At 55.7% G+C, this 17,032-nt stretch overlaps 7 protein-coding genes across 7 annotated transcripts; 3 read left to right on the top strand and 4 right to left on the bottom strand.

Moving 5' to 3' along the window:
- Positions 1-898: 898 nt before the first annotated feature.
- Positions 899-2,632, bottom strand: BO70DRAFT_425605 (ribonucleoprotein). Its single transcript, XM_025547706.1, has 5 exons — positions 2,528-2,632; positions 2,321-2,405; positions 1,908-2,197; positions 1,380-1,805; positions 899-1,293 (listed from the first exon to the last, which is right to left on the bottom strand). Exons 2-5 carry the CDS (start codon positions 2,357-2,359, stop codon positions 1,032-1,034), a joined length of 1,017 nt encoding a protein of 338 aa, XP_025403086.1. The 5' UTR covers positions 2,360-2,405; positions 2,528-2,632; the 3' UTR covers positions 899-1,031.
- Positions 2,633-3,698: 1,066 nt separating this feature from the next.
- BO70DRAFT_284037 (MFS sugar transporter) lies at positions 3,699-5,808 on the bottom strand (the record flags this gene model as incomplete). Its single annotated transcript, XM_025539111.1, has 4 exons — positions 3,699-4,444; positions 4,511-4,517; positions 4,565-5,325; positions 5,373-5,808. 4 exons carry the CDS (start codon positions 5,806-5,808, stop codon positions 3,699-3,701), a joined length of 1,950 nt encoding a protein of 649 aa, XP_025403085.1.
- Positions 5,809-6,863: 1,055 nt separating this feature from the next.
- On the top strand, positions 6,864-8,556 carry BO70DRAFT_328440 (amidohydrolase family protein). Its single transcript, XM_025540739.1, has 3 exons — positions 6,864-7,458; positions 7,564-8,188; positions 8,215-8,556. The coding sequence occupies exons 1-3, from the start codon at positions 7,157-7,159 to the stop codon at positions 8,302-8,304; spliced, it is 1,017 nt and encodes a 338-aa protein (XP_025403084.1). The 5' UTR covers positions 6,864-7,156; the 3' UTR covers positions 8,305-8,556.
- A 935-nt stretch (positions 8,557-9,491) lies between these two features.
- Positions 9,492-10,603, bottom strand: BO70DRAFT_277543 (uncharacterized protein; the record flags this gene model as incomplete). Its single annotated transcript, XM_025538999.1, has 2 exons — positions 9,492-9,831; positions 9,909-10,603. Coding segments are annotated over 2 exons (1,035 nt in total), but the record flags the coding sequence as incomplete, so codon positions are not given.
- A 1,413-nt stretch (positions 10,604-12,016) lies between these two features.
- On the bottom strand, positions 12,017-13,450 carry BO70DRAFT_358095 (uncharacterized protein). The gene is made up of 2 exons (XM_025542209.1): positions 12,537-13,450; positions 12,017-12,492 (listed from the first exon to the last, which is right to left on the bottom strand). The coding sequence occupies exons 1-2, from the start codon at positions 13,335-13,337 to the stop codon at positions 12,370-12,372; spliced, it is 924 nt and encodes a 307-aa protein (XP_025403082.1). The 5' UTR covers positions 13,338-13,450; the 3' UTR covers positions 12,017-12,369.
- A 208-nt stretch (positions 13,451-13,658) lies between these two features.
- Positions 13,659-14,997, top strand: pre8 (proteasome core particle subunit alpha 2). The gene is made up of 5 exons (XM_025542208.1): positions 13,659-13,816; positions 13,868-13,887; positions 13,934-13,984; positions 14,035-14,637; positions 14,691-14,997. The coding sequence occupies exons 1-5, from the start codon at positions 13,773-13,775 to the stop codon at positions 14,807-14,809; spliced, it is 837 nt and encodes a 278-aa protein (XP_025403081.1). The 5' UTR covers positions 13,659-13,772; the 3' UTR covers positions 14,810-14,997.
- A 1,358-nt stretch (positions 14,998-16,355) lies between these two features.
- BO70DRAFT_283688 (uncharacterized protein) lies at positions 16,356-17,032 on the top strand (the record flags this gene model as incomplete). Its single annotated transcript, XM_025539101.1, has 1 exon — positions 16,356-17,032. A coding segment is annotated over one exon (677 nt), but the record flags the coding sequence as incomplete, so codon positions are not given.

The raw sequence follows: 17,032 nt of genomic DNA, 5'->3' as shown, positions 1-17,032 counted from the left end.
CTCACGCACACACTCGCAACTCGCAACCCCGATGAAAAGGAGCAGAAAAGAGCGAAGAAAGAATCCGGAGTCTGGAATTTGCGGGATTTCCCCAGGTTGTCTGTGTCTGGCTGGCCAGGCAGACCGACCATTTGCCTCGCCCCACGTGATGCTTTCGGGTGAAATCGTAACGGGCGGAGTCGGGCCATTCCAGGAGGGATTTTCTTCAGGGGCAGACAGACGTTATTTTTTTTTTTTTTTTGCTACTACTATAATTAACTCGGTAACTAGGATCTAGCCGCTGAACAATACAGAGATAGTAATCAATATCTAACCCAGATGAATGGTATAGTTGTTTGTAGGATGAGATATGGAGCCACGCCGATTGGGCCCCTTGCATGATTCCAGTGGGACGGAGCATGCCGGCGGTCCGTCTAGAAGGAGTCTTGACAGCCACTCCCTGCCGAGGGATGAGCGATTTTCCATCTCGGTCTCCCCTGACCGACCCTATTCTGTAGATAGTCCCATCTAGTCCCATTCGGTCGATTCGGTCACGAATAAATAGCACCCATAAATACAGCTAGTGAAAGAGCAACGGTCCCTGGTACGGTCTATATGTATTTGCTGGGCTATTGAGTATTTACCTATTCTATTTTATCGACATTAAACCAGGCCATTAAGTCTAGCCCGTCTGTACAGTACATGTATACACTTTTGAGCTCGCCCCTCCGGGATGCGTCCTGGAGCAGATGCCAACCATAGAGCCATGCAGAAATCAGCAATCAGCCATCAGCTATGCAACAATCCAGAATTCCAGCAATCCAACCAAACAATGCAATTGATACCAGTCCAGCCCGACCCGATATCTCACACCTCACAGCCGGCTGAACATAACGGGGGGGGGGAGAGAGAGAGAGAGGGAGAGAGGGGGTCGGGAGAAAGAGAGAGGTAAGTCGTGATTTTTTGTTTCGGGGAGATCCCCATGCATATCGTAACAACGTCAAATGTCTATTTTAATCCATCAGAGTCGGTCAGTCGGTCAGTCAATCGGACTATACGCCGACGACCGGGACCTCCTCCTCGGCGGGAGCGGCGGCCTCACCACCCCACCGGGCGCGTCTCTCCTGGGAGCTGGACTCGCCGCGGGCGCGCTGCACGCGGATCGGGGCGCCCCACGGGCCGTCGGCGCGGTTGAGGGCGTTCATGGCGTTCTCGGCCTCCTCGGCGCTGCTGAAGTCGACGAACAGGTAGTAGTGGTCGCCGGGCTCGAAGCGCTTGGCGGGGTGGGGGGCGAATTGGCGGCTGACGTTTTCACTGGGTTGGGCTGGTGTTAGCATGACCATATACCAGCTGTGCATCCACACCGACACCGGGGGTTAGGTAGGGATGGGATCACTTACACCGTGTAATCCTTGAAGAAGTCGATCATGTTACTGGTGATGGCCTCCTGATCCGTCAACTTGGGCAACCCGCCGACATACAGCCTCTTGCTGGCGTCGCCGGTGCTGCTGCCGCTGCCGGTGTTGTTGGAAACCGACTTCACGGGGGTGGAGGTGGCGGAGGACTCGCCGCGTCTCCAGCGATCCATGCCGAACAGCGACGAGCGCTCGCGCGGGCTGGTCTGCGGGGACTGGGACTGCTGCATCTGGGCCCTCTCGCTGGCCGACTTGACGACACCGGGCTTGATCTTGACGGGGCGTCCGAGCATGTCGTTCCCGTCCAGGGCGTTCATCGCGCGCTCCGCCAGGTCCTTGGTCTCGAGGTCGACGAAACAGTACGACGGGTTCCGGCCGGTGAAGGGGTCGATGGCGATATCGATGCGCTCGCTATGATGACTCAGCCAAACTCTTATACCACTTGTTTCTTCTCATGCTCATTTCCATGGTTATGGTCGTGTTCATGTCATGCAAGTCGGGTAAATTTCATACATTGCAAACTCCGCGGCCGTGAACAGCGCCTGCACGTCCTCGGACTTAGCGGTGTAGGGCATGTTGCCGACGTAGAGACGACGGCCCTCGGAGATGGCCTGCGGGACATGCGGGCTGGGTTTGCTGAAGGCGAGGCGCGAGGTGTTGGTGTTGGGGGTGGATCGGGGGCCGGGGGAGGAGGCGTCGGCGGAGGGAGACGGGGCGGAGGGCGAGGAGGCGCGCTTTACGCGCCAGTTGGGCGAGTGGAAGGCGCGACCGGTGGTGCGGACGCCATTTTGGTAGATGGGCTTCTGGGGAGCTGGAGGGTGTTAGTTGCTGTCTGTGTCTGTCTGTCTGTCTGTCTGTCTGTCTGTCTGTATGGTTGTGGCTGGAGATGGGAAATGTGGAGGTGTTGGGAGGATGGGAATGCGCACTCTGCTCCTGCGGCCGGGGCTCTCGGGGGCGTCGACCATGGTGAGGGTAGAAACGAAGGATAAGAAGGAGACGAAGAAGAAGAATCTAAGACGGACCTGTTAGTATCATGCGTGCGTATATAAAATGAACTGATATCCGAACCAACAGATCGGACAGATCAAACCAAACCAGATGAAGCAAAACCAGACAGGATAGACCATACATACCTAGATCACACACAAAGCAACCAGACCAGACAACATACACAGCACAAAACTCCTCAAAAAGAAAGAAAGAAAAAAACACACACACACCAGACGAGTACCAAAAGCAAAGTCTCACAGGCAGGCTGTCGCCTGATGGAAAATGCGCTCTACTTTTTTTTTTGGGTCCGACCGAAACAAACAGGCCAAACGGGGCAAACAGGGACGGCAAACCGGGGACGCGACGCGCCAGGGGAGGGCGCGTGATTGGTGGGTTAGCGAAGGCGTGGTTTTCGGCGGGTATAAATTGGCCGTCGGGGTTGGATTTTTCATTCTTGACTTCATCTTCATCGGCGAGTTTTCTTGTCTGTGTCTGAAGAGCAGACGATGAGAATGTCAGTCTGATTCTGGATTTCATTTCGGATTTGATTCGTCATGCTTTGTTATGCTATCCTGCGAGATAGAGATGTCATCTCCGTCTATCTTTGGCTGTTTTATGTGACGCCTTGCTTGGATGGATTGTTTGATATCTCGCCTCGCAGCTGATCTGGATAGGATAATAGGATATCCCTTCTCAGCTTCCCACCTCAACCTCCCGATTTCCCGATTTCCCTATATATCACCTCCCCTCCATATCCACATCCCCCCTTCTATGATGAAGACAGATTTCACACAGACCTGTTCCGAGTTTTATCGTGCGGATCCACAATCGTACCAACTGCTGTCTGAGAAGATGACCCCTACCCTACACTTTGTTTTTGCACTTTTACATCCTGGAAATGGAGATGATTTCATTTCATTACCACTGCCATTACTGTGTCATTGCATTATACCCCGATATCACCAGTTATCATCGTCAATGAAACAGAAATTGAACAGAAAGAAAGAAAGTTCTTCGTAAAGAGAAAGAAAGAAATCGAGAAAGCGTAGTCATAATCATGCACGGTATCGGGGATAGGCAATACCACGATTTGTCGTCCAACCCATTCCGTCCCGACTCACCAAGTAGATAGCGCAGCGTAGCGAAGCCAGGCTTATCTACGAAATGCCGTCCAAATCGATCAACACGTCCGTCAGTCAGTCCAATCCATGTATATCAACGCCTCATTCCTCTCCCTCTCCCTTTCCCCCCTCCAGCCCCATCCATCAACCATCAACTATCAACTATAACCCACCAAGACACCCACCCACGAGCTCACGCCCCGTCCCCCGCCAAATTAAACCCCGCCTCAGTATTCACCTCATCCTCCCTCTCATACAAAATCTCAGGCTTAACATCCTGCCGCAGGATATACCTGCGAATAAAATACGGAATCTGCCTCAAGCCATACGCGGCATGAAACCTCGTCGGGACGGAAAACACCTGATCCAACTCCTCAAGGGTCTTCCCCTTCGTCTCCGGCATAAACATCAGAATCAGCCACCAGCCCACAATACACCAGGCGGCGTACCAACTAAACGCGCCTTGGGGGGTGAATGCCGCGCGGAGGGAGGGCCAGGTGATGGCGAGCAGGAAGTTGAAGCACCAGGTCGTGGCGGTGGCGAGGGCCATGCCGTGCGAGCGCACGTATAGCGGGTAGGCTTCGGCGGAGTAGGTGAAGGGCACGGGGCCTTCGCCAACCGAGTAGACGACTCCGAAGAGGTAGGTTCCGAGTGCGATGCAGCCCATTCGCGCCGATTGGTGCGTGTCTTCTGGGATCCAGAAGCTGAAGCCCGTGAAGAACATGGAGAGGGCCATTAGGGGGAAGGTGGTTAGCAGGAGGTTGCGTCGCCCGAAGGTGTCGATCGTGTAGACTGCCGGGATGGCCAGGAGCCAGTTTATCATACCCCAGCCGAAGGAGGCCGCGAGGGCTTTGCGTTGGTTGGAGATCGTTAGTTGCGCGTCTGGTGAAACCGTGTCGAGGAAGATTTCGGAGGAGTAGTACGCGATTACGTTGACGCCTGGGTGGGGTTAGTTATGGTATTGGGGGTGGGATGAGGGATAAGGGTTGAGGTTGAGGATCATACCGCAGAACTGTCAGGTCAGCAAGGATCAGTCATGGAAAGTGGAAGGGGAAGCACCTGTTGCATGAACATCACCAGCTCGGACGCAATCATGGCGCGCCGGTTTCGCGGCACGGCAATCAGCTCGATCAGCTTGTTCTGGCCCAGCTTCATGTCGGTCTCGGCCATCAGCAGCGTGTGCATGTAGTACATGTCGCGGGCAGCCTGGACCTTGATAAACCGCAGACTGCACATGGACTGGTACGCCTTGTCGTAGCAGTTGCGGGTCATGTACCAACGGGGCGACTCGGGACAGGTGAACACAAAGCAGCAGACGAAGAGGGCGGGCACCATGGCGGACGCCATCATCAGACGCCAGTTCAGCCCGACCACGCCGGGCGGGTCCTCGACCTGGAAGAAGGCGAGGTCGGCGACATAGCCAAACATGATGCCGAAGGCCGTCCACATCTGCCACTGCATGACCAGGGCACCGCGGATGGGCGGCGGCGCGGTCTCGGCGGCGTAGATGGGCACGGTGGCCGACTTGGGCCCGATGCCGTAGCCCAGCGCAAAGCGCGCGATGAACATGTGCCACCAGGTGTTGACGAAGCCCTGCCAGAGGCAGGTGATGGCCGAGAAGCAGCAGGTGATGAAGATGGTGCCGCGGCGGCCGAACCACGAGTTGAACGGCACGGTCAGCCAGCACCCCATCACGGCGCAACACATGTACGGAGCCGAGTTCACCAGACCTAACAGCCAGTTGGCCCGCGAGGTGCTGCCCGCGTCGATGCCGAATTGGGACTTGTAGTACACCTGAGCACCGTTGACCACGGTTTCATCTGAATGCTAAGTTAGCCTGCAATGCGACCAGATACTGAAAACTTACCCATTCCCTGTACGGCCGCAGACAGCGAGCACAGCACGATGACCAGGTACATGGTCCAGGGCTGCGACCACCGGTGCTCATACTCGTTCCGCAGCACCTCCATCTCCTCCGGGGTCAGACCCGGCACCTCGGCGAACTTCTCGGGGACCTGGGCCAGCATGGCGCCCATGGCAAAGGCGCGGATATCCTCCTCGTCGCCAATCTGGTGGGTGATGGCGAAGTTGATGCCCTGCTGGCGCAGCTCGTCCTGGGTGTAACCAGCGAGCGGGTTGGCGAGTTTGGCGTTGAGGTTGCGGCGGGCGCGCTCGGCGGCGTTGCCAAAGGCGCGATGCACACGGGGGGGCTCGGGCTCCTTGGGCTCGAGATTATAGTCGATGGTCTCGGACGGGGTCTGGATGGGAGCCTTGAAGGCTTTGGGCTCCTCCTTTCCAAACATGGTGTTGCAAGTCGGTTATAGTGACTATCGGGCATGGAAGACGCTGCAGGACATCAGCAGATGAGAAGAAAAACAACAGGCAGCAGACGGCAGGGGGTGAGATGCGTGAGTGACTGCAGGGTTATGAATGTGAATGCCGGATTCATGATGGCTGGCCTGGAACATGGCGCCACCAGGCAGGATCGACAAAGAGGGACAAAGAGGCCTGCAGAGGAAGAGTGGGTGAAGAGTGGATGCGGCCGTTATAGTTTCTGCATACAAAGGAACGGGCCACCTGCAGGATGGGATCCAGGGATGCGGCCGTGTGGAGCGTGGAGAATGAAGCCGACCGCACGACACCTTCTGGCCGGTCCATGCGGTCCATGCGGTCCATACTGACCTTCCAGTCATCACGAGGACGGCCTTTGTGGCCACCAGCGGGGGGTGGGGGGCTGGAGAGAGGAGGACGTCCGTCAGCCTCTGGTGGGAGAACTGGAGGGAGGGGGGGAGATAGTGGAATGGGGGATGGGAGAGTCAGAGGCAGACAAAGACGCCGCAGATGGCCTGCAGCCAGGGTGGCCCCGGCTGGATGTTGAGGATCGAGGAGTCCTGCGTGGGACAGGCTGTCTGACGGGCCATTGCTTGTATGATGGACACCGTTGAAATACGCTGATGGAACAGCTCCCTTTATAAGCATGGTCACGGTGGAGGCATCTTCAGACAGACTTGAACCTGCTGGCCCGCTGCAAGCCTGCAGTTGAAGCTGACGGATGCAATGCTGACGGAAACGAAGAACCCGGATTCGGGGTGAGGTTGACAGATTGACAGTTGACAGACAAGTACTGGGAGAGAGTGTTGACAGCTGCGGTCCGTGCGGGGCTCCACTTCCCCGTCGGATCGCCCAGGCAGCCAGGCAGTCAGGCACGTCGGATGGCAACGTTGTCAAGAACCAGGTCGGATCCGAATGGTTCGGATGTTGTTTACCCCGCATGGACAGCAGTCCACCACATGGACTTGTGCAGAGTAGAAGATGTCAAGGATGATGTTCTTCGCCAATCTTACAGCCTGCTATCCAGATCGCTGCTGATGTACGACAGAGTACCTCTATGTCACCGTATTCCACCATCGGAAGCCATCTATATCCATCCGATCAGGAGCAATAAACTAACCTGACCAACAGCGACACTAACACGTACTCCTCACGGCCAGAAAGAGGGGAAGTATCAGAGTACCGGTAACGGAACTTTATCCACCCCTCCCAAAGTCCCAACCCCTCACCTATATAAGTCACACCACCACCACCACCACCATCCCATCTCCGTCCTTCCAAACCACCCCCGAACCCACAGAATCAGCACATATAATCAACATGCTCGGCAAAATCATCCTCGAAGAAGCCTTCGCCCTGCCGCGCTTCGAAGAAAAGACGCGCTGGTGGGCGAGCCTCTTCTCCACCGACCCGGACACCCACGTCAAGGAGATCACCGACATCACCAAGCTGCGCCTCGAGTACGCCGACAAGCACGGCGTCGGCTACCAGATCCTGTCGTATACGGCCCCGGGCGTGCAGGATATCTGGAACCCCGTGGAGGCGCAGGCCCTGGCCGTCGAGATCAACGATTATATTGCGGAGCAGATTAAGGATGTGCCCGATCGGCTGGGGGCGTTTGCGTATGACCCCTCCCTCCCTTTCTTCCCTTCCTTCCTATATACATCTCATGTACTATATCCGGCAACAACACACAACCAATGACTGATAATACTGACACCGAACAGAACCCTCTCCATGCACTCCCCCGCCGAAGCCTCCGCCGAACTCCGCCGCTGCATCACCAAACACGGCTTCAAGGGCGCGCTCATCAACGACACGCAACGCAGTGGCCCCGACGGCGACGACATGATCTTCTACGACCAACCCCAATGGGACCCCTTCTGGGAGACCGTCACCTCCCTGAATGTGCCCATCTACCTACACCCGCGCAACCCCACCGGCACAATCTACGCCAAACTCTGGGCGGACCGACCATGGCTCGTCGGGCCGCCGCTCTCCTTCGCGCAGGGCGTCAGCCTGCACGTCCTGGGCATGGTCACGAACGGGGTTTTCGACCGCCACCCCACGCTCCAGGTCATCCTAGGGCATCTGGGCGAACACATCCCCTTCGACATGTGGCGGATCAACCACTGGTTCGAGGACCGCAAGAAACATCTCGGGCTCCAGGAGACGTGTAAGCGCACCATTAGGGACTATTTTCGGGACAATTTGTGGATTACCACCAGCGGGCACTTTTCGAGCGAGACGCTCAGGTTTTGTGTGAGGGAGGTCGGGTGGGAGAGGATTCTGTTTAGTGTGGATTATCCGTTTGAGACGTTTGGGGATGCGTGTGGGTGGTGGGATGGGGAGGTGGAGGGGGAGGGGGGTTGGGGGAGGAGTTGGGGGCGGATGTGGTGAGGGCGATTGGGAGGGATAATGCGAAGAGGCTGTTTCGGTTGGAGGGGTTTAGGGATTGTGATGCTTGATGCTTGGTTTGGTGGGTGGGTGTTTGGGTTGGTGGTACTATAGGATGAGGAGATGTTTGAATTGTTGGATTGTATGTATATCACATGTCTACGTAGGTGTCTGCACGCCTTCCTTCTAGCCAAGTGGTTTTCTTGCACGGGTATTCGGTATTTGATATTTAGTATCCCTATGGGACGAGTGTTCAGTATACCAGGTCCCAAACCCCTCCTTGTCTATCTACTAAGTTTAATGTACTACAATGTCATAGGATCATAGGTATCATACCATATCATATCATCATTTGTCTAGTACCCCAGCTAAACAACCGCGATGATAGATACAAACAAGTAAATAGATACCACTCGGTCCATCCTCCATCCCATCCTCACTTCCCCGACCAAGCATGATGTTTCTTAATTTCGATTTTCTTTTCTTCCTTTTCTGTTATTTTCCAATGTCAATGTCAATGTCAATGTCAACGCGTTTCTTTTCTTTCGAATTCGGGTTATTCCACTTCATCTTCGTCTCCATTGCACCTTTTCTTCCCCGGGTTTTGGGTTTCGGGTTTCGGGTTCGATTCATAGCCATGTGCATATCCATGTGCATGTCCACCTGCATATCCATATCCATATCCATATTAATCTTGTTCTCTCCTGCCCCGTCCCTCCGTGCTTGGTAACCGGTTCTTTGTTCCCATCATAGATAGATAGATAGGTATGTAAGTGAGTAAGTCTTCCACCGTCCCCATTCCTGCATCCAATAACAAATACCCCCATCCCATTCCACCATGCCATCATTCCCAGTCTCGTCCTTCCAAACATTCCCAATCCCAATCCCAATCCCAAGCTGCAAGCTGCAAGCTGCAAGCATATCAGATAATGAGATGAGCTCACCAATCGTTCCGTCGAGGTTTAGGGACGAATTGCACTCCGCGGCGTCTTCTCAGGCCCTGTCCGTCTCGCTGGGAAGGGGTCGTTGGCTGGAACTGTGCCTGCGTGTGGGCCTGGGCCTGGGCGAGGGCTTTGGCGTGCGCTTGGATTTGCGCTTGGGCGTAGGCTTGGGCGGGGGTTTGAGCTTGAGCTTGAGCTTGGGTCTGTGTCTGTGTCTGAGCTAGAGGCTGGGATGCAGTCTGGACCTGAGCCTGACCCTGCGCCTGAGCAGCTGCCTCTCCCTGACCCTGCTGACTCCCCCCCTGCCTCATCACAGCCCTCAGTCTTGCGCGCTCCTGCTCCAAATAATGCCCCACCAGCACATCGCGCCAGATGCGCGGGGCTTCTTCCATATCGCGGAACGCTGGGCCGACATACGTCTCCTTCAGATCGGAGTTGACCTGCACGATGGCGTCATACATCTCGATGGAGTGGTTGATGGTGTTCCAGATCTGGGCGAGGTAAGCAGTGAGCTGCTCGCGGGTCGGGTCCCAGTAGGCCTCTATTTCGACGGGCTTGGGGTGCGTTTTGAGGTAGTCTCGGTACATGAAGGTGTCGTAGAAGTCGAGGACGAGGGTGAGGAGCTGTTGTTCGGTTGGTCGGGGCTTTTTGAGATGTCTGTTATGTGGATACATAGAGTCAGATGGTATGGTTATGATGGAGAGGTTGGGACGCGAGGAAAGGGAAGGACAGACCTGATAATAACCTCAGACATATTCTTGAAGCGCATCACGACATTGAACCTCGTGTCGCTGGCAATAAACGCGACCGAATACTGCACGCGTTGGGCCCAGGCGTACTCCTGGGTCAGGATGTTGTCGATGATGGTGACGTACTTGATCAATTCGGTGGCGTGGTAGAACACCTCCTCGACTTCCTCGGTGCTCAACGAGGTGACCGGATCGACGGGGACCGGATGACGACGGAAGAGGAGGTATTCGATGCGCAGGATCAGATTGCACATGGCGATGAAGCGACGCTTGGTATCGGTTTTCAATTTGTCCGACAGGATCAGACGCTTGACGTCCGCGAGGGTCTCCTGCTTCCATTCCTCCGAGCATTCGCGCTCGTGAGTGGGATAGGCGGCCGGGACGTCGAAGAGCTGGGGCTGGGGCATCGGGGCCTCTGGCTGGGTCGTGGGAGGAACGGGGGTGTCGGTGTCTCTGTTGTTGCTGTCGACATTGCCGTCGGTCGTTGCGGGGGTGCTGGGACTGGGGTTGAGGCTATCCATGGCGAACGGCAGAGGGGAGGTCACACTCGCGTCGAGGTCGCGAAAGCGGATCACTTCCTCGCAGACCTTGGAGATGGCGTATCGGTAGGCCTGCTCGAGCTGCTCGTCCACGTGGGCGTCCTGGGTCTCGCACGATTGCCAGTACTCGGGGAAGGGCTCAGTGCGGGAGTCGGCTTCAGGGGCAGTGGAGAGAGGCTCGTCGCGAGACTCACTTGCTGCAGGACCGCGCACCGAAGGTCCAGGTCCATCATTCACCTCCATCTCAACACCCGAGTCTACGCGAGTCTGTCGGGTGCTCTTGCGGAGGGGCTTCGAAGAAGAGTCCGACCCCTCCATCTCCATCCGAAAGATCTCCTCCGCGTTGTTGCTGGTAGCGTCGTCCTCGGCATCCTCGAAGCGTTGCTGCAGAAATGCAAGGTTTCTCGTAAACATCTCGTAGAGGCTGGCGTCTGGCGTGACGGGTCGGTCGAGGAGAGAGGCGTCCGGACATGGTCTGGTGCTGGCGGGTCTCGCGTCACTGGGGATGAAGGTGAGGCGCGTTGAGATTGGGTCATTGGGGCTGGAACTGTAGGAGAACGCCATAATGAGCGCGCTCACGGCCTGCAGGGCGGGAAGCGGGATCAGATTTAAGCAGGCAAGGAGCTGGAAAGGATGTCAGATTACTGTGCAGACAGAAAGAGAAGGAAGGAGGAGGCAAGAGTGAGGATCAACAAACACGCCGAGAGGAGAAGGACTCACACCGCAGACAACACTTGGGGCGCGCTATTCACTTTCATCACTCGGGAGTGGGCAGTGGCAGTAACGGTGAATAGTCGTGCTGTGCAGTATCCTGGTAGGATAGTAGTAGACAGCCTGGTTAACATTCATCTTGCACTTTGGATATTGAGTGAATAGATTGAAGGGGAAAAAAGGATAGTTTCAACTATCATCAACTATCACAGAAGTTATCTGGACAGGACAGCTACCGGTCTTGAGTCATAAAAAGTATCCAGACACGTGCCTATCATGACGTAGTATCTGTTTAATCTCCTTTTCAGGGATTTGAGGACAGCGGCGGAGCTCCTTCTAAGTAATATACATAACTCAGATCATGGTCTTGCTGTCAGCAAATCAAGAAAATCTTTAACCTCAGTTACTGAGGATGATCCTCTATTATTATCTATCAATCATTTCCCAAGACAACCGCAGTAAACATACAAGGAGAGAGATCCTGGAGAGAAAGACATGCTCCTTATAGTTCATCACCGATCAGCCTCACGGAACGGCCCTTCCCGTGCATCCTTTAAGCCACAACACTAAAATTCCAACCTGGGCGGTTTATTGTCAAGAATAGGAGGTCAGCCAGCATAAGAAGAACATGGTGAATATTGACAGTTACCTATTAAATATAGTGTTCCGGTTTCATTCCTATCTCAGCAAAAACAGCGGGAATTTATACTTTGCAGGTCAAGTGCGGATACTCTGTTTTGGGCGGCTCATGGTACTGAAGGTTGGCACGTTTTATATTTATACTAGCAGCGTATGACTAAGGGAATGCGAGACACACATCTACACACACCTACACAAGTCTGATTGGATAATGATAACAATAATATTAACAGGGTATACGCTAGTGTACTGCAATGGATCGAAAACGCTCACGGAAAACGCCCCGGGCAAAACGCCCCGAGCAGACCGACAGCAAGCTGACGGAGCGCCTATACGGATCGAAGCTGCAGGTCGCCCTCCGTCCAGACCGGCCTGGTGGAAAAAGCAGCCGCCAGAAAGAACAAAACGTTCCCCTGTTGAGCCGCTTAGCAGGCGTGGTCGGACTCCCGAGGGTCAGGTCGCTCTTCGCACATTGACTAATTGGCACCCCACTGACAGGAGCGTGACAACTTAAAGTAGTGCGATAAACTAACGAAACGAGTCGCGAGGTATGCTGATCAATCTTCCTTCTTACTTTCGGACTTCTCCTCGTCGTCGTCCGGCAACGTCACATCCATGACCTTCTCGCCCGCTTTTTCTAATGCCCGGCAGCTCCAGGTCCTTACGCCCTTGTACACCGCCTGCACAGGTTAGTCGAGTCGTGGGAAAGTCGGCGCAGACTTACCCAAAGAAAGCTACCAACCCCGATAATAATGACCAGCCACGCGACGCGGTTCCGTCCGGTATTGCGGCCACCGCCGAGGAACCCCGTGCCGCGCAGCGTCAAGCCCTGCCACGAGGACAAGGCGAACACGGCCTTGATGAAGGACAGGAACCCCAGTGAGGCCAGACCCTTAACGAAGTGCTCAGTCCAGGAGGCGCGCGGATCTTCCGGCGGATGGTCCCACAGGTCCAGCGGGAGGGTGGGATCCAGAGGGTCCAGGTAGAGGTTAATGATGGGGTCAGCAATGAAACCAAGCAAAAATACAGTAAACATTAAGACGACTAGGGTCAAGCCGAGCTGCGTCAGCGGGCTACTGATCCAGCGCGCCCACCGGAGGCGCTCTAGGCGATATTGGAAGCCGCAGGTCGGACAGTGCCAGAAGTTCCGATTGCCATAGCCGGGGTCCGCATGGCGCCACAGCCGCAGGCATCCCTCGTGCACATAACGGGAGGAGCCTTTGCACTTGCAGGGGCGCAGTAGTCGACCCGACTCCGGGTCGGAGGACTCGTAGACCACGCGCTGTCGAGGCTGGAGGAAGCCCGGCAGATGCTCAGAGGGCGGAGGAAAGGTGGGGTGCACCGTCTCCAGGCAGATGCGACACGTACGCGAGGGGTAGTGCTCGCTGGGGATGGTGTGCGGAGAGTCGCCCGGATCAACAGGGGTATCTTCAGGTTCAGTCTCTTCCGTCTCGTCCCCTCCGGCAAAGGCGGAAGCAGAGGAGCTGGAAGGCCACTGCCAGAGTGGCTCTCGGCGCTGGTCCATTCTACCCCAGAAGAAGAGACGCCTGTGGCATAATATTAATATGAGTCAGATCCGCCAGCGACCTGATGACCCCCAGGATTAAGTGGGAGGAGGGAGGAGGAGGGAGGAGGGGGATGGATTGGAGGGGAGGGAGAAAAGCGAAAAAGAGAAGAGGAGAAGAAAAGAGGCCAGGTTCGAGATGTGGAGAAGAAAGACAAGGCGGTCAGTGGGAACCGCACTAGCCGCTCGCCTACCGTCACCGCCCCAGGCGCGGCTTGGCGGGCGACCAGCGAGTGAGCTGCTGCTGCGTCAACATCCTGTCGCCTTGAGCTCCGACGTAGCTTCTCATTCATTCCCCTCCACCACTTCGACCTCATCCCCCATCTCCATTCCCCTTCCGCCATCCCCACCCATTTTCATTCCTGCTGGAGCTTGTGACCCCGGCAAACCGCACCCATGGCTGATCGCTACTCCTTCTCTCTGACGACCTTCTCCCCCAGGTAAGAGCGCACCCCGATAGCTAGGATCGGCATCTTGCTAACAGTTGGCAGCGGAAAGCTGGTTCAGATCGGTAATGAACACGGACTCTCTCCCATGGGTGATGCTGACCGCTACAGAATATGCCTTGAACGCCGTCAACCAGGGTGTCACCGCCCTTGGCATCAAAGGTAGGATAGGATGTCTGCCCGATAGCGCCGACCACCACTGACCTAGCCAGCCACCAACGGAATCGTCCTGGCCACGGAAAAGAAGTCCTCCTCGCCGCTTATTGACCCCCCCTCCCTCTCCAAGATCTCCCTGATTACGCCCGACATCGGTATGGTCTACGCCGGCATGGGCCCCGACTACCGGGTGCTCGTGGACAAGGCCCGCAAGGTGTCCCACACCGGCTACAAGCGCATCTACAACGAATACCCCCCCACCCGGATATTAGTGCAGGACGTGGCCCGCGTGGTGCAGGAGGCTACGCAGTCCGGTGGTGTCCGACCGTACGGTGTCAGCTTGTTGATCGCGGGTTGGGATGAGGGCGTTGAGCCCGAGACGGAGGTCCAGGTCGGAGACAAGGACGGCGAGACCAAGAAGGTCAGCGGAAAGACGGGCGGGATCATGAAGGGCGGCCCCAGTCTGTACCAGGTCGACCCCAGCGGCAGTTACTACCCGTGGAAGGCCACGGCCATCGGCAAGCACGCCACGAGTGCGAAGACCTTCCTGGAGAAGCGCTACACCGAGGGTCTCGAGCTGGAGGACGCCATCCACATCGCTCTGCTGACGCTGAAGGAGACCATCGAGGGCGAGATGAACGGGGACACGATAGAGATTGGTGAGATACCTGGGATTGACATTGGTGGAAGAGACTGCTGACCCTGATTGTAGGCATCGTTGGCCCTCCCGCCGACCACCTGCTTGGCTTCGAAGGCGTCGAGAACTCCCAAGGACCCCGGTTCCGGAAGCTGACCAAAGAGGAGATCGAGGACTACCTGACCAACCTATGAGATATCCAGTGAATACAGATCATGAGCCTTGTAGTATAATAGACGTGTCTCAGTCTTTCGAGGTTCTCACGAGGCAGTCGGTCTGGGACTGCACATTTGATGAATGTTTGGCGGTGGAGACCCGTCAGTAATACTCTAAAACCTTATCCGGAATGAATCTTGCCAATGGAATTATGTCTGCAACAGCCAGAGCAGTAGTCGGGCATTCGGGGTTTATCGGTGAAGACAGCAGCACCGCATCTGCAGAGGTCGTGGCAGCACGTAGCGAGCACAACAGAAATATGTCCCTTACAAAGTACTCCGTAGGATCTGCCCTATTAGTTACCTACCTACCACTGCCATGCCAGCTCGACACTCCGCCACAAGGACGGATTGGACGTCTCCGATGCGGGTTGCCGCCGATTTGCCCGCCTGCCGACCTCTCAGTCTCCAGCCTGATCGATCGCCCACTCATCGCCCCTCGATCCATCCCCCATCCATCATCCATCCATCCACTCACTCATTCCTCCATTCTCCGCTCGCGCCCGCAAAAGCAAAGCCAGCAACGTCCAAGCTCAGCAGGGACGGGGACTCATCCGCACCGCATCCCGCACCGCACACCGCACACTTTACCTGTCATGTCATTCAGGCTGAGGTTGCACTGGGCCCCTGGTCTAGCTAAGTAGCTAGCTAGCTAGCTCTAGCTCTAGCTCGCTGGCTGATGGCTGCCTGTCCGACCCCGACATCCCTGATCACACTAAGTCGATACATGCGAGATGCTATTTTCGTGCGTGACCCCGTCCCCGACCCAGTCCCAGTCCCAGTCCCAGTCCCCCCCCCCCCCCCCCCCGGGATCCGACGCTCGGACGTGCACCTGTCCCACTGTACTCCTCGAGATGTGTCTGTGTCTGGACTGAGGAGGTCTGGGTCTGGGTCTGGGTCTGGGTTTTATGGCTCCTTTAGATGGAGTGTATCACCTGAGTTGATGAAATCTGACGCGGTGCGGTGCGGTGTGTTGTGCTGTGTTGTGTCGTGCAGTGCAGGGCTGAGATTCAATTGCTTTGCTGCTTGCTGCTTGCTGCTTGCTTGTGAGTCAGATCTTTCTTTTGTTTCTGGTGCGGGAATCTTCTGCTTGGGCTGGCATTGTCTATTGTCATGATTTGAAAAAGAAGATCTGATATATGGTGGATCGATGAACTGACTCCCTAGATCAGATTACTTTTTGTCGATTACACATCACCCACCGCCATCCCAGTTCGCCGCGTTGTGGCTGGCTGTGGCCTCGATCTGCCGGCACCTATATTGATTGAGGTAGCCACCATCGCTCACTGTCTTGATCAATCTCAGACAGGTTTCCAAACACTGCCACTGCCACTGCCACTGTTTCTGCTACGCAGCGGAGCATTTCTGATACACATTTCGTGCGTTTACTCTCCTTATGCATATGACACACATACACATGCGCATATTCAACCATCCGCACATCCGACTATCCCCACACATAACTATACTACACCCACCTCCTCCTCCTCCTCCTTCTCTCCCAAACCACCAAAATCCAAGCAACATGGCAATAGTATCAACAACAACAACCCCACTAGACGGCATAACCGGCGAAATCGCCACCCACGGCTCCCTCTTCACAGGGACCATCCTCTTCTTCATGTCGATCTCCATCTACAACGTCCTCGAACTCGTCATCCTCATCCTCACCACCTTCCGACGCTGGCGGGGGCTCTACTTCTGGAGCCTGCTCCTCTCCGGCTGCCTCGGAGTAATTCCATACACACTGGGCTTCCTTCTCAAATTCTTCACCTCCGCCAACTCGACCCTCTCCGTCACCGTCCTCACCATCGGCTGGTGGGTAATGGTCACCGGTCAAGCCATCGTCCTGTACTCCCGCCTCCACCTCGTCATCTGCGACGACGAACGTGTCCTGCGATGGGTCGCATGGATGATCACCCTCAACATCTTCCTCCTGCACATCCCAACCACCATCCTCACGTACGGATCAAACGCCTACCCCACCTCCGAACACATCCGCGCAAAATTCGTCCTCGGCTACAACATCATGGAAAAACTCCAAATGACCGGCTTCACCGTCCAGGAAATCATCCTGTCCGGGCTATATGTCTATGAGACCGTCAAGTTACTCCGTCTGTGCTACTTGCCCCAGAATCAGCGCATTATGCGCCAGTTGGTGGGGATTAATGTTGCCATGTTGGGCATGGATCTGGTGTTGTT

This window comes from Aspergillus heteromorphus (assembly GCF_003184545.1).
Source record: "Aspergillus heteromorphus CBS 117.55 chromosome Unknown BO70scaffold_2, whole genome shotgun sequence".
In the NCBI taxonomy this organism is placed as follows: Eukaryota; Fungi; Ascomycota; class Eurotiomycetes; order Eurotiales; family Aspergillaceae; genus Aspergillus; species Aspergillus heteromorphus.
This window is presented reverse-complemented; position numbering and strand designations above follow the sequence as displayed.

What these genes read in the sequence shown, in the direction of transcription:
- BO70DRAFT_425605 (XM_025547706.1), bottom strand. Translation starts at nt 2,359, where the DNA reads ATGGTCGACGCCCCCGAGAGCCCCGGCCGCAGGAGCAGA. An exon ending in ACGGCCGCGGAGTTTGCAAT is followed by an intron (nt 1,806 to 1,907) that starts GTATGAAATTTA and finishes GAGTCATCATAG; the next exon opens with CGAGCGCATCGATATCGCCA. An exon ending in TTCTTCAAGGATTACACGGT is followed by an intron (nt 1,294 to 1,379) that starts GTAAGTGATCCC and finishes AGCCCAACCCAG; the next exon opens with TGAAAACGTCAGCCGCCAAT.
- BO70DRAFT_328440 (XM_025540739.1), top strand. Translation starts at nt 7,157, where the DNA reads ATGCTCGGCAAAATCATCCTCGAAGAAGCCTTCGCCCTGCCGCGCTTC. An exon ending in GATCGGCTGGGGGCGTTTGC is followed by an intron (nt 7,459 to 7,563) that starts GTATGACCCCTC and finishes GACACCGAACAG; the next exon opens with AACCCTCTCCATGCACTCCC. An exon ending in GTGGGTGGTGGGATGGGGAG is followed by an intron (nt 8,189 to 8,214) that starts GTGGAGGGGGAG and finishes GGGTTGGGGGAG; the next exon opens with GAGTTGGGGGCGGATGTGGT.
- BO70DRAFT_358095 (XM_025542209.1), bottom strand. Translation starts at nt 13,337, where the DNA reads ATGGACCAGCGCCGAGAGCCACTCTGGCAGTGGCCTTCCAGCTCCTCT. An exon ending in GGGTTGGTAGCTTTCTTTGG is followed by an intron (nt 12,493 to 12,536) that starts GTAAGTCTGCGC and finishes TAACCTGTGCAG; the next exon opens with GCGGTGTACAAGGGCGTAAG.
- pre8 (XM_025542208.1), top strand. Translation starts at nt 13,773, where the DNA reads ATGGCTGATCGCTACTCCTTCTCTCTGACGACCTTCTCCCCCAG. An exon ending in CTGACGACCTTCTCCCCCAG is followed by an intron (nt 13,817 to 13,867) that starts GTAAGAGCGCAC and finishes AACAGTTGGCAG; the next exon opens with CGGAAAGCTGGTTCAGATCG. An exon ending in CGGAAAGCTGGTTCAGATCG is followed by an intron (nt 13,888 to 13,933) that starts GTAATGAACACG and finishes TGACCGCTACAG; the next exon opens with AATATGCCTTGAACGCCGTC.